The sequence below is a fragment of the Castor canadensis genome, chromosome 11 (genome assembly GCF_047511655.1).
Source record: "Castor canadensis chromosome 11, mCasCan1.hap1v2, whole genome shotgun sequence".
Classification (NCBI taxonomy): domain Eukaryota; kingdom Metazoa; phylum Chordata; class Mammalia; order Rodentia; family Castoridae; genus Castor; species Castor canadensis.
In genome coordinates this window covers 34,008,589-34,023,335 of record NC_133396.1, presented here as the reverse complement: position 1 = coordinate 34,023,335, position 14,747 = coordinate 34,008,589, and the positions used below count along the sequence as shown (strand labels likewise).

Below are 14,747 nucleotides of genomic sequence, written 5' to 3'. Positions count from 1 at the left end.
TTCCCTGGTGCTAGTCTCCTGATCTCTACCTCCTGAGTAGCTAGGATTATGGGCATGAGCCATCAGGGCCCGAACTGTTACATTAATTAGTATTTTAAGGACTTATTCTTTAGAAACTTGGGAATGATCACACATTCATTTTCATTTGTAACATGGTAAACCCAACATTTCTGCAGGAATAGTATAATTACCTTACTAGGCTGGTGGAGTAACTCAAGTGGTAGGGCACTTGAGTAGCAAGTACAGGGCTCTAAGTTCAAACCCCAGTACCACCAAAAGAAAAAAGAAACAAAACTTATTATTACTTAATAAATACTTGTTAATAATACAATGTCTAATTTTGTGGTGTTGAACAGCTGGAGAGTTAGTACTTTGCTTTATATTTTTTTGAAGATACGAAAGGGATGAACTAAATACTCTTATTTCAACCAGCAGTATCCAATAGAACCTCTGAAAAAATGGAAATGTACAGTGTAGTACAGTACCTGCAAGGCTTTTGAGCACTTTGAAATATGGCTAATGCTACTGAAGAACTGAATTTCTAGTTGTTTGTTTTTGCAATGCTGGGGATCAAACCCAGACCATCATGCATGCTAGGCAAGTGCTCTACCATTAAGCTATATCCTCTGCCCCTTTAATTTTTATTTAACTTTAAAATGCCTACATGTGGCTAGTGACTATGGACTTCATCAGCACATTTCTAAACAAAATGTGTGCACATGGTCTAGCTACTCAGAAGGCAGGATCAGCAGGATTACAGTTCAAAGCCAGCCCCTGGCAAATAGTTCAGGAGACCCAATCTCGAAAAAACCCATCACAAAAAAGGGCTGGCAGAGTGGCTCAAGGTGTGGGCCCTGAGTTCAAACCCCAGTGCCACCAAAAAAAAAAAAAAATTGTGTGCATAACTGAGCATCACTATCCCAGTTTCTAGAGCTTAAACAGTTGGTAACAGTTGGTAATATGTACAGTAAGAGGTATTTCTCACCTCATTAGGGATACTAGTTAGTCACACAATTCAGTATTAAAAATTTAAATTCCTGCTCAGCTTGTTCTAATATGCCTGGTGTAAGGTAACAAATGAGGAAGGTACTGTGGCAGTTAAGGGGTGAAGAACTTAAAAAAAAAAAAAAAAAAAAGGTCACATTATCCTTTTGGTATCTAGTTGAGATCTAAGTGGACCACAACTTTTCCTTTGTAACTAAAAAATAAATAAATAAAAACTCCTATGGGAAATAGCCTTTTCTTTCTTGGTTTTCTTATGAAACTGCTGATTTTTACAGAGTAAGCAACTTTTCTTACTGCTTTCATAGAAAATTGAATAGTAACTATCTTCTTTCTGAAGGGAAAATCTACCTGTATTGGAATAATATTTAAAATAACCATTTCTGCAGAGTTTTGGATAAAAAAGATGCCAGATAATATGGCTTGGACAGTATTAAGTCAGCCATAAACACATTTCTTTTTTCTATTTTAAAATTACTACTGGAGCCGGATACCTGTGGTTCACATCTATAATCCTAGCTACTTAAGAGGCAGAGATCAGGAAGATCGAGGTTCAAAGCCAGGTAGGAAATAATGTCAAAGATCCTATTTCAAAAATATCCGACAAAAAAGGCCTGGTAGAGTGGTACAAGTGTTAGAGTGCCTGCTGAGCAAGCATGAAGACCTGAGTTCAAATCCCAGTACCATGCACACACAAAAAAAACAATGTTAACAATCACTTTGAAATTATAAACTTCAGCCAGTTGACAGTGGCTCACACCTGTAACCCCTGCTACTTGGGAAGCTAAGATTGGGAGCATCAAGGTTTGAGGCCACACTAAGCAAATAGGCAAGACCCCCATCTCCAAAACAACCAGAGAAAAATGGACAGAGAGCATGGCTCAAGCAATAGAGTACTAGCTTTGCAAGCACAAAGCTCTGAGTTCAAAATCCCAGTCCCATAAAAAGAAAACCAAAACAAAACAGTATTAGGAAGTTTTGAACTTCAGTGCTTCAAAAACACTTTCAAGCTGGGCACCAGTGGCTCATACCTAGAATCAACTGTAGTTCACAGCCAGCCCGGGAAAACAGTTCTTGAGACCCTATCTCAAAAAAATTCATCACAAAAAAGGGCTGGTGGGAGAAATGGCCCAAACACTGTATGCACATATGAATAAAGAAATTAAAAAAAAAAAAAGGGCTGGTGGAGTTGCTCAAGTGGTAGAACACTTGCTTTGATAGCATGAAACCCTGAGTTTAAACTCCAGTCCCACCAAAAAAAAAAAAAAGCTGGGTATGGCGATACACACCTGTAATCCCAGTTATGAAGGAGGTTATGGTAGGAGGATCAAGGTCCAAGGCCAGCCTTCATGCAAAAAGCATGAAACCCTATCTGAAAAATCAAGCAAAAACATCTGGGAGTGTAGCTCAAGTGGCTGAGCACTTCCCTAGCAAGTATAACGCTCTGACTTCAAACCCCAGTACCACCAAAACAAAACAAAACAAAAATTTTGCTAATAACCAAAGAGATGCTTTTTTTTTCAGTGTTGGGGATCAAACTCATGCATGCTAGGCAAGAGGTCTACCACTGAGGTATACCTCCAGAAATGAATTTTTAAAAGCATTTTCCTCATTTTAGTTTAGTGAAGATTTAAAATCCTGGTAATACTCAAGGGTGGTAAAGATGTGGGAAAACAAGAATTCTAACTTATTGTTGAAGAGAACAACTTCAGAACAAGTGCTCTGAAGGTAATTTAGTAATATAAAAATATTCTAATATTAATACCATTAATTAACATAGTTACTAATCAACAATATCAAATTAATATTAATTAACATAATTATATAGTTATTAAAATATAAGCATATGTTTATATAAATACAAATATATAATATTAATATTAATTATTGATATTATTTTAATATTGAAATAAAGAGGAAGGTCACCCATAGTGACAAAAACATATAATCCCAGCACTTAGGAGGCTGAGGAAGATGGAGAGTTTAAGGACAGCCTGGGTTACTTAGTAAGTTCCAGGCCAGCTTGGGCTAGATACAAAGACCTTGTCTCAAACAGAGGGGGAATGTAGCACTTGCCTACCATGATGAGTGAGGCTTTGGGTTCAACTTCCAGTTTAAAAAAAAAAAAAATCCTTATTGAACCAGACATGGTAGCAAATGTCTGTAATCCCAGTACTCAGGAGGCTAAGGCAGGAGCATTTTGACTTTGAGGCAGGAGCATTTTGACTTTGAGGCCGGCTACAAAGTGAGGCTGTCTCAAAAAAAAAGAGAGAGGGAGGGAGGGAGGGAGAGGCAGGGAGAAAGAGAGGAGATTCCTTTGACTTCATACATTCATATGAAGAAATATGAAAGTAAGCTGGGTGCCCATGATTTACACCTAAAATGCTAGGTACTTGGAAGGCTAAGATCGGGAGGATGGTGGTTTCAGGCTGGCCTGGGCAAAAAGTTAATGAGAAACAGCTGGGACTCAAGAGCTTCCGGTAGCTGGCTAGTGAAGTTATGTCTAAACATCATTCGGATTTGATGTTCTGCCACAAGCAGGCTGGTGTTGCCATCAGAAGACTGTGAAAAAATGTGATGGCAAGTGTGTGATCTGTGAGTCATATGTGCATCCCTGCACCCTGTTGCGCATATGTGATGAGTATAATTGTGGATCTTATCAAGGTATGTGATCTGTGGAGGCCCTGGAGTCCCTGATGCCTATTATTGCAAAAAGTGCACCATCCAGGAGAATAGGGATGGTTGCCCAAAAATTGTCAATTTGTGGAGCTTTAAGACAGATTTACAAATGCAAAAAATATGGATTCAAGAAGAGATGACTGGTGGGTGGTCCCTTCCTCCCCCCATCAAGCTGCTGCAGCTGCCAGAAAAGGCCTCTACTACTACCAGCAGAAAGGGAGCGAAGCATCACCAGAACTGCCTGCTAGTACATTGGCACCTTCCCACCCTTTCCTTCTCTCTCCCAGACAGGTGCAGATGGAAAAGGATTCTTCAGAAAGCACTATGGCAGACCGTGTAAAATTTATTGGTTAGTTCATGGAAATATCTTTTCAGCCTTCTGTCTAAGGAATTGACTTTGAAAAGTGAAAAGTGTGTTCTTGCAGCAGCTCTGATGGCAATTGTCCTTGATAACCTTTAAGGTATGGCAGGGAGCCATCAGAACAATAAATGTCATGTGAGCATTTAGTCTTTCTTGGAGCACTTAAAAAAAAAAAAAAGAAAGAAAGAAATAGCTAGGCATGGTGGCACATGCCTGTCATCCCACCTACTGCAAGAAGCATGAATAGGAGGATCATGGCCTAGGCTGGCTCAGGCAAAACATGAGACCCTATTTCAAAAAAACCAGAGAAAGAAACTTGAAAGTAAGCCTGGAGCAGTAGCTCATACCTATAATCTCAGCTACTTGGGAGATGGAGATCAAGAGGATCACGGTTTGAAGTTGGCCAGAGCAAAAAGTTAAGAAGACACTATCTCAACTAATAAGGTGGATATAGTGGTATGTGCTTGTCATCCCAGCTATACAGGAAGCATAAATGGGAGGATCGTTGTCCAGGATGGCCTGGGCAGAAACTCAAAACCCCATCCAAAAAATACCTACACCAAAAAAGGGTAATGTTTGAGGCTCAAGTGGTGGAGCAACTGCCTAGCAGGCACAAGACCCTGAGTTCAAACCCCAGAACTGCCAATAAATAACTAACTAAACTAGAAAAAATAAAAAAAGAAATGTGAAAGTAGTCCCACCCATAGACTTTGTGGCTCAGGAAGTTTGAGCACAGGAGTTTGAGACCACTTTAGGCAACACAGCAAAAAAAAGGAAAAATTAATTTACTCTAAAGAAGTAAAAATAAACTAGGGCTGGCAGAGTGGCTCAAGTGGTAGGGTGCCTGCCTAGCAAGTACAGGTCCTAAATTCAAATCCCAGTAGAGAAAAAAAAAAGACAAAAAAACCTTATGCTACAATAATATAATGGAATAGTATGCAACTGTTAAAGTAAGACAGACTTGTAAGTAATATACATTGAAAGATGTTCATAATACGTTCAGTAAACAAACAAAAAGCTTTGTATAAGAGCAAGCATAATATCTCATCTCCTAAAAAGGATGTTTGTATATGTATGGAAAAATATGTAGACTAAATGCAAGAATAGCTATTTCTGGGTAATAATCATTTCATATCTACTTTTTTTGATGGATACTTTTTTAACAAGCATACATACCAACTAAAATTATAAAACATTTATTTTCAAAAGCTATACATGCTTCTATACAATGTTAACTGGAGGTGGGATAGGGAATCAAGCAAAGAAGAATTTATAATGTAAGAAGAGAAAGTATATCCTAACCTTACAAAATCTTATCCCTAGAGAGATAAGATTAATGTTTTGATTTTTTCAAACTTTGTCTTCATACACGTAACTATAAATGCATATACATAATTTTTATTTTTCTCAAAAGTGGAATTACACTAAATAGGTAACTTTGCCTTTTTTACTTAGTCACATATCTGGATATATTTAGTTCCACATTAGCACATTCATATTTACATCATTCTTTGTCAACAATGCAGCATTTGATGTTATTGTTTGGACTGCTTCTTTAATCACAAAAGATGAAGCTGTTTCTGTTAAAACAATACCAAAAACCTAGGGCTGGGGACAAGTACTTGCTTAGCATAAATGAAGCCCTGGGTTTGGTTCCCAGCAATAACTAAAAACCAAACAAACCAGAAGAACACCCAAAAGCTATGAAAACTATGCAATGATGGAACCCATTAGTCTTGAGTGCCCTCTACTGGGAGATCTTTCTGATTCAGGTATTAACGGCAATAAATTCTAATTAACAGCAAGAAATAATTCAAATACAGAGCACTGGGCTTTGACAAAAAGAATATGGCAAAAAAAAAAAAAAAAAAAAAAAACCCAAAACTCCAAATCTCAAAATTCAAAGAAAATGTTTATTAAATTGCATAGAGGGAGTCCTTTATTTACTTTTGGTGTACTACAGGTATGTGCTAAGGACTCTAATTAGGGTAAAAACAAAGAAAACAGTTTGATTTTCCACCTCTCTTCCAGACAAAAGTGAGTGTTTTTGTAAGTGGTGGGATGTGGTTTGAATGAGCAATGATGCCAAACAGGCAGTTTAAAATGTGGAAGAATGTTTTATTTCTTTTTTATCTCTGCATGTCCAAGTTCATATTTACCTTTCTCCTCATATTTCAAATCTAGAATTGCCTCTAGGGGCTGGGGAGTAGTTTAGTGGTAGAACACTTGCCTAACATGCTCAAAGTCCTGGGTTCAATCCCCAGCACTGGGGCGTGGGTGGGGGTGGAAGGAGGGGAGTTGGCTGCTATACTTCAAAACATCTAGGTTGCTTGTACTACATAGTTTTTTGATCCAAGTTCCGTAATTATGTACTACATAATGATCAAAGACTCAGTAAAAGAAAAATGAAGATGGTGGAATAGCGTTCCTAAAAAACGTTAAATATGTTTAGACAAAGAAAACACTGCAATTAGCAAAGGTGGCATTTCTTTATCAAAGACAATTTTTAAAAATGACATATTGATGTTTGCTATTTTTCCAGAAAACTGATACATATGACAAATTATGACTGATATTAATTCTTTTTGTTTCATTTGATTTTGGGTTTTCATGGTGGGAGGAAACTGGGGATTAAAGTCAGGGTTTCAAGCTTGCTAGGCAGCAGGTGCTTTATCACTTGAGCTATTCCCCCAGTCCTAGGTTTTGGTTTTTTGACAAGGCTGGCCTTGAACTCACTGTGTAGCCTAGGCTGGACTATAGCTCAAGATTCTCTTGCCTCAGCCTCCTGAGTGCTGGGATTACAGGCATATCCCATCATGGCAGTCTTGGAATTCTCTACGAAAATCAAAACAAAACTATCTTCAAAACTGCTTGTATTGAATGGAGGTGTGCCATAAGCAGTAAAGTGTCTGCCTAGCAAGTGAGAAGCCCTGAGTTCAAACTCCAATACTGCAAAACAAAACAAAAAACCCTGCATGTATTATTTTCTTTTAATCAGGCAAAATCTACTTTGCTCTTTCTAGACATTACCATATTCTACAATCTTGACTTTATTACAAAACTCTCTTGACCAGTAATACTTACAGCTAATTTGTGCTTATTTGCAAGGCTAATCATTTGCTGGGCTAGGCCATTTAGTAATCGAGTTCGAAGGGACAGATCATCAAGGTCATGACGAAAAGGAAAAGCAATGCCATCTACTATTATTATTCGTACCTAAAAACAGAAGAGATAATGGTATTAGGCTTGGTGTTACATGTACAATAAAAATGGCATCCAAAAAACATATTCCATTACAGAAATAAATCTTAAAGTCCAGGACTTTATTTCCACTCTCCAAAGAAGGCTTTTTTTTGGAAAGTTATAAATCTATTCATTCAATGATTTCTGCAGTAATTATCAAAAACTAAAATTTACTTTGGCTTGGCAACTTGAAAAAAGTAACTCAAAAAAGACGAGGAAATAACTAATTTTCTTATAACTTCCCATCATACAGTTTATGGTTTTTTTTTTTTTTTTGAGACAGGGTCTTGCTCCGTAACCCATGCTGGTCGGAATTCTCTATGTAATCCATACTGGCTTTAAATTCCTAATCCTCCTGCTTCAAGCCTCCTGAATGCTGGGATTACACATCTGTGCCAAAACATCAGTCTTAATGGAGGTACTCTGATAAAAATCACATTTAACTTCCTGGTAAAGGGCTGGGAATGTTGCTCAGTAGTAGAGTGCTTGTCTAGAATGTGCAAGTCCCTGGGTTCAATCCCTAGCACTGAGAAAAAAAAAGTTTGCTCATAATTACTTGGATTATTAACAATTCAGTGGTTAGGATAATTTATGAAAATATAAACAGTGAAGTCATAGTAATATATGATTATATAAACCTAGGATCCAAACTCATAAAGAATCTACAAATTAACCCAAATGTAAAAAACACAAAACACTACAAAACTGCATTTTATTTTCTATATGGTTAGGGTTAAATTTAAAAAGAGGCTTTTGGCTGGGTACCAGTGGCTCACACCTATAATCCTAGCTACCTGGGAGACTGAGATCAGGAGGACTGAAGTTCGAGGCCAGCCCAGGCAAACAGTTTTTAAGAACCCCCCATCTCTAAAATAACCAGAGCAAAATGGAGGCAGGAGGTGAGACCCTATCTAAAACAAACAAATAAAACCTAAATAAATAAAAACAAAATAAAATTAGGAATTTTAGTCTCACCAATATCTGATATAGGTTTTTGTATTTCTGAGGTAGGTTCTCTCTACATACAGCCCAGGCTGGCCTCAAGCTCATGATCCTCCTACCTCAGCCTCCCTAGTGCTAGGATTATAGGCATACGCCACCACATCTAGCTTGATTTTGATATTTATATGAGACTTTGGATTACATTTTAGAGTTGATGCTGGAACCAATTAACACTCTGGGGGCTGTTGAAACTGAATGGATGTATTGACTGCAAGAAGAACATGAATGGGGGTGTTGGGTGGGGAAGGGCAAGGACTGCATGCTAAAGTCTGAGTTGTATCCACTAAAATTCTTATTGAACCTTAATTCTGAAGTTGACATTTGGAGAATAGGCCTATACCGATCTAATTAAGGTTAAATGAGGCCATAAAGGTGGGGCCCTGATTTAGTAAGATTAGTGTCCTTATAAATACATAAACATACACACACACACACACACACAAAGCAGAAGTCAGGTGCAGGAGCTCATACCTGTAATTCTAGCTACTCAGGAGGCAGAGATTGGAAGGATAGTGGATGGAGGCTAGTGCAGGCAAAAAGTTAGCCATACCCCATCTCACTCAGTAAAAGGTGGGTGTTGAGGCACACGGCAGTCATCTTAGCTATACAGGAAAGCATACATAAGAGGATAGCCTGAGCATAAATGCCAGACTCTATTTGAAAAATACCTAAAGCCAGAAGGAAGCTTGGAAACTTGGTTCAAGTGGTGTAACACCTGACTGGCAAACCCCAGTACTACCAAAAAAAAAAAACCCAAAAATCAGCTCACACTTTCTCTTTCCTCTCACCATGTGAGAACAAAGGACAAGATGGTTATCTATATATCAAAAAGAAAGCTGTTGCCAGAAACCAAATCAATCTGAAACTTGATGCTGATTTTTTAGCCTCATAATTATAAGAAAACAAAATTTATGTAGTTTAAGTCACCCAGTCTATATTTTGTTTTTTGTTTTTTTTTTTTGCAGTACTGAGTCTTGAACTCAGGGCCTTCACCTTGAGCCACTCCACCAGCCCTATTTTTGTGAAAGATCTTTTCAAGATAGGGTCTCACGAATTATTTGTCTGCACTGACTTTGAACCGAGATTCTCCTGCTTTCTGCCTCCTGAGTAACTAAGAGTATAGGCATGAACCACCCGCATGCGGCTATGGTATTATTGTATTATTTTATGGCAACCTAAACTAATACATCTGAAAATGAGTATAAATGTGATGTTAGTGTTAATTTGGTAGTTAAAATAAATTTTATCAAGTATGCAAATTAATAATTACATAATCTAGTAACACAGAGTAATGAAGATGAACTTAATGGTGATAGAGTGAAAACTTCTTCCCTAAGACTGGGGCCGGTGGCTCATGCCTGTAATCTTAGCAACTTGGGAGGCTGGGATCAGGAAGATCATGGTTTGAGGCCAGCCTGGGCAAATAGTTTTTAAGACCCCCACCTCCAAAAATAACAAGAGCAAAAATGGACTGCAAGTACGGCACAAGCAGTAGATTGCCTGCTTTGAAGGCCTGAGTTCAAATCCCAGTCCCATTTAAAAAAAAAAAGAAGTGGGCTGGCAGAATGGTTCAAGGCCTCAAGTGGTAGAGTACATGCAGAGCAAGCACAAGGCCCTGAATTCAACCTCCCAGTATCACCAAAAATAAATAAATCAATAAATCTATTGTATTTCTACATACTAGCAATAAATAATTAAAAATGAAACTATTTTTTTAAATTCTGGACTGGGTGCTGGTGGCTCACGCCTGTAATCCCAGCTACTTAGGAGCCTAAGATCACAAAAAATAAATAAATGAATAAAAAATTCTGGGGCTGGAGTATGGCCCAAGCAGTATAATGTTTGTTTAGCCAGCACAACATCCTGAGTTCGAATCCCAGTACAGTCAAAAAAATATATTCTATAGTCATGCATATAATCCCACTACTAGGGAGGCTAAGGCAAGGTCAAAGCCAACATAAGCAAGTTCCAGGCCAGCCTACTACAAAGTGGGACCATGTCTCAAACAATAACAAAAAGTCATTTGCAAAAGCACTAAACAGAATAAAATATTTAAAGCATTGTTGAAAGAAATTAAAGAAGATCTAAATAAAGAGAAAGACATACTGCATTTGTGGATGGGAGGACTTAATATTGTTAAGATGGCAATACACTCAAACTGATCTGCAGATAAAACACAATCTGTATTAGAACTCCAGCTGCCTATCCACAGCAATACACAAGCCAGTCCTCAAATTCATATGCAACTGCAAGGGACCCCCAAATAGCCAAAATAATCTGAAAATGAACAAATTTCAGGACTCACAGGTCCCAATTTCAAAATGCATAACAAAGCTATAGTAATAAAAACAGTGTGATGGGGGTTAGAGGAGCAGCCCAGTGATTGAGCACTTGCCTAAGCATGTATGCAGACCTAGATTCAAGCACTATAGCACTGCAAAGAATAGAAAAGGGAAGAATAGTGTGATAGTAACATGGATCAACAGAACAGCATTCAGAAATAAATTCAAACATCTACTGCCAACTCATATTTCAATTTTAAAACTCTATTACTTAGGCCAGGTGTGGTGGTTGCCTGTAATCCCAGCTACTAAGGAAGCAGAAACAAGATGATCTCAAGTCTGAGGCCAGCCCAGGCAAAGTTAATGAGACTCTATCTCAGAGACAAAATACAAAAAAAAAACACAAAAGGCTGGAAGGATGGCTTAAGAAGTAGAGCATTTGCCAAGCATATGCACGTCTTAAGTACCACAAAAAAATGAAACAACAAAAACCGTGGAGCCAGGCATGGTGGCACTCCCCTGTAATCCTAGCTACTTGGGGAGTAAAGATGGAGGAGGGCAGTTCCAGGCCATCCCAGGCAAAAAGAGTTAGCAAGACCCCATCATAACCAATAAGATGGGCTTGGTGGTGCACACTTATGATCCCAACTACTCAAGAGGCATAGGGAGGAGGCTCATGATCCAAGGCCAGCCCAGCAAAAACACAAGGCTCTATCTGAAAAATAACTACAGCAAGTGCTGGGAGTCATGGCTCAAGTGGTAGAGCACCTGCCTACCAAGTGTGAGGCCCTGAGTTCAAACCCCAGTACTGCCAAAAACCTCAAAACTGTATTACTTAAATTTCAAACACACACACACACACACACACACACACACACACACACACACACACACACACACACAGAGATATACATACATATACATGCATATGTAAGTAGTTTTAAAATTGAACATGTATACATCTATGCAACATAAATAGAAATAAACTGTAGGGCACAAGGAATGAAGAGATTTTGAGTTGGGTTTGACTTTAATTTTATGCTACTGTACTAGTTAGTATCTTCTTCATGTTTCTCAAACACCTCCAAAGGTTAGTCACTTTTCTGTAGTTTGAGTCATACCTTTGAGTGATTTGAAAGGAAATCTGGAAGGAGATAAACTTGTGCCAGTAGCTCTGTGTAATCATGACAACGAAAGTAATAAATATGGGAAAGAATATTTTCAAGAGTGAAATCCTCCAAAGCTTTCTGATGTTCTGAAATTGAAACAAAAAGTCAAATAGACAAAAAGTCAACATAGTTTTGCTTTGATATGCTGACAACTGTAGAAATTAATTACACTCTATTTTTTTTCTGAGACTGTTTTGAACTCAGGGCTTTGCAATTACTAAGCAGGTGCTCTACTGCTTGAGCCACACCTCCAGTCTTCTTCATTTTTACTTGAAAGGTGACAAAATTATAGCAAATTTACTATAAATATCATCTCAAATTCCTGACCTTTTTTTTGAGGGGGAGGACAGTACTGAGGTCTGAACTCAGGGCCTCATGTTTCCTAGGCAGGCCATCTACTACTTAAGCCACACCTCCAGTCCTTTTTGCTTTAGTTATTTTTTCAGGTAGGGTCTTGTGTTTTTGACTGGGCTGGTTTGAACTTCTACCCTCCTCATCTCTGCCACTCGAACAGCTGGGATTACAGACATGAATTACACACCTTCTCTACAGTTTCCTTACATACTAGGCTATCTAGAAATTGTTTATACATATAAAACTAGAGTTTCTGGGTTTTTTTGTGTGTGTGGTGGTGGTACTGGGGTTTGAAGTAGGGCCTCACTGGGGACATGGCCCAAGTTGTAGAGTGCCTGCTTTAGCATGTGCAAGGCCCTGAGTTCAAACCCCAGTACTGCTAAATAAATAAAAATATAAATAAAATAAAAAGATAGACTTAAAAAAAGAAAAAAGCTGGGATAGTGACTCAAGCGGTAGGGCACCTGCCTACCAAGCATGAAGCCCTGAGTTCAACACCCCCCCCCCCCAAAAAAAATACATGACTCCTGGATTCAGGGCCTCATGCTTGCTAGGCAGGTGCTCTACCATAAAACTAGCTTTAATGCCTGCCTTTTTGTATTTCTAATTGGTTTCCGTTGAACAGTGAGAAGTTTCTCTTTCTTGTTTTTTCACAAACAACTATAAATTATGTGTTAAAAGGAAAAGTGTTAAAAATGAAGCATTTCTCCCTGAATGCTTCAGTATAATTTAAGTAGAAATAATAACATAACATTTCCTTACGTTGGATTTAAAAAAAAATAGCCAGTTTGGTTTTGTGCACATTTTTAAGAGAAAAACAAATTAGTAAGTACATTTAAAAATGTACTTAAAGCTAGGCGCCAGTGGCTCATGCCAGCATTCCTATTTAGCTACTCAGGAGGCAGAGATAAGGAGGACCACAGTTCGAAGCCAGACTGGGCAAAAAATTCACGAGCTCCTATCTTGAAAATACCTAACACAAAAAGGGTGGTGGAGTGGCTCAAGGTGAAGGCCCTGAATTCAAACCCTGGTACCGCAAAAAAAAAAAAAGTACTTAAGTATTAGCATTATAAAAAACAAGAAAGGGACTGCCTCAATGATAGAGTGCTCACCTAGCAAGACCCTGAGTTCAATCCCCACCCCCCAGCACCACAAAGGAAAAAACAAAAGGAACCAAAACAACAAAAAATCCTAAGAAACTATACCTACTGTATTTATAGCAAGATTTTAAGACATTTATTACAAATACACATGTGACATAGGTAGCTATAAGACACCAGGAGGGAAAAAGTATTTCAACTACCTTCTAGGTTCTCTGGCTGGAGCATTCTAAACTGTGCTTTTACAAGGGAAAAACAAGTTAATTTGTGTATTATGCACACAACAAACGGGAGTCCAGTGATTAGTAACTCAAAGATTTGGTTGAATTTGACTTTATTTTACTAAAGGAACAATAAATTTTTAGAGAAGTGATAAGGGAAAGGAAAAAGATGCCTGTAATTCTAGCTATTCAGGAGGCAGAGAGGAGGAGGGTCAAGATGAAGCTAGCCTCAAGCAGAGTTTGCAAGACCCTATCTCAAAAAAACCCAACACAAAAAAGTGACTCAAGCAGTAAGAGCACCTGCCTAGCAAATGTGAGGCCTTGCAGTGCAGCCAAAAAAAAGAAAAAAAAAGGCCTTAAGTCTCCAGGGGCAGCAAATATTGTAAAATATAGAGAAAACTAATGGAAAATAAAAGTTAACTAGAAAGTTTGTTTACATAAGATTCCTGTGATGTTGCCTCCAGGCTGATAGGGTCTACAGATGTCTCTAGTGACTAACTTTTATCTTCCCCGGTAGAAAGGGTAGGGGGAAAAACCTTAGTACATTTATGTCCTGCTTTTAGGAAAACAGAGGAAAGGCAGACCACTTTTCTTTGTTTCTTTTCAATTGCCTTCAGTTCAAAATAAACCTTATGCCAAAATGGCATATTTGGGGGTGACATATTCTGCTAGTACACAATGGTCTTACTGGTAATTAAATAGGACACTTTTATATACATAAAAATAAAAATACTGTAGCTACCTGAGAGGCTGAGATTGGGAGGTCTGCTGTTTGAGACCCATTCAGGCAAATAGTTCCCAAGACCCCATCTCCAAAATAATCAGAGGAATGTGAGGACAGGGGATAAGGGAGTAGGAGGGGGTAAATTCAACCATGATATGTTGTAAGAACTTTTGTAAATATCATAATGTATCCCCCAGTACAACAATAATATGGTAATAAAAAATAAAATAAAATTCAACCATAACCAAAACCAAAACAAATCTCAAAATAACCAGAGCAAAATGGACTGGAGGTGTGGCTCAAGCAGTAGAGCACCTGCTTTGCAAGTGTGAAGTCCTGAATTCAAACCCAGTCCCACAAATAAATACACAGATATCCAGATGATTACATTCACTTAAGGGAAATACAAGTATGTTATAAAAAGCATTGCTTTTTTTTTTTTTTAACTTCTTGAGAAAAGTATAGGATTGTGTATCAAAACCTAAACTAAAACAAAGGCCTGGGGATATAGCTCAGTTAGACCACTTGCCTAGCATGCGCCAAGGCCCTGGGTTCAATCCTTAACATAAACATAAACTTTAAAAATGAACATAGGCTGAGGCAGGAGGAC

At 38.2% G+C, this 14,747-nt stretch overlaps 1 protein-coding gene and 1 pseudogene across 4 annotated transcripts in view; one reads left to right on the top strand and one right to left on the bottom strand.

The window, feature by feature from the left end:
• Positions 1-14,747, bottom strand: part of Rad51c (RAD51 paralog C) — a 30,541-nt gene that overhangs the window by 12,460 nt on the left and 3,334 nt on the right. For 3 of the 4 annotated variants that reach the window (XM_074046196.1, XM_074046197.1, XM_074046198.1), the window contains 2 exons: positions 11,691-11,824; positions 7,127-7,258 (listed from right to left, as the gene is read on the bottom strand). In XM_074046196.1, the coding sequence (XP_073902297.1) occupies positions 7,127-7,258; positions 11,691-11,824 (266 nt within the window). The remainder of the gene's footprint in view (positions 1-7,126; positions 7,259-11,690; positions 11,825-14,747) is intronic. The other variant, XM_074046199.1, reaches the window with a different exon arrangement.
• LOC109683782 (PHD finger-like domain-containing protein 5A pseudogene) lies at positions 3,502-3,821 on the top strand (annotated as a pseudogene).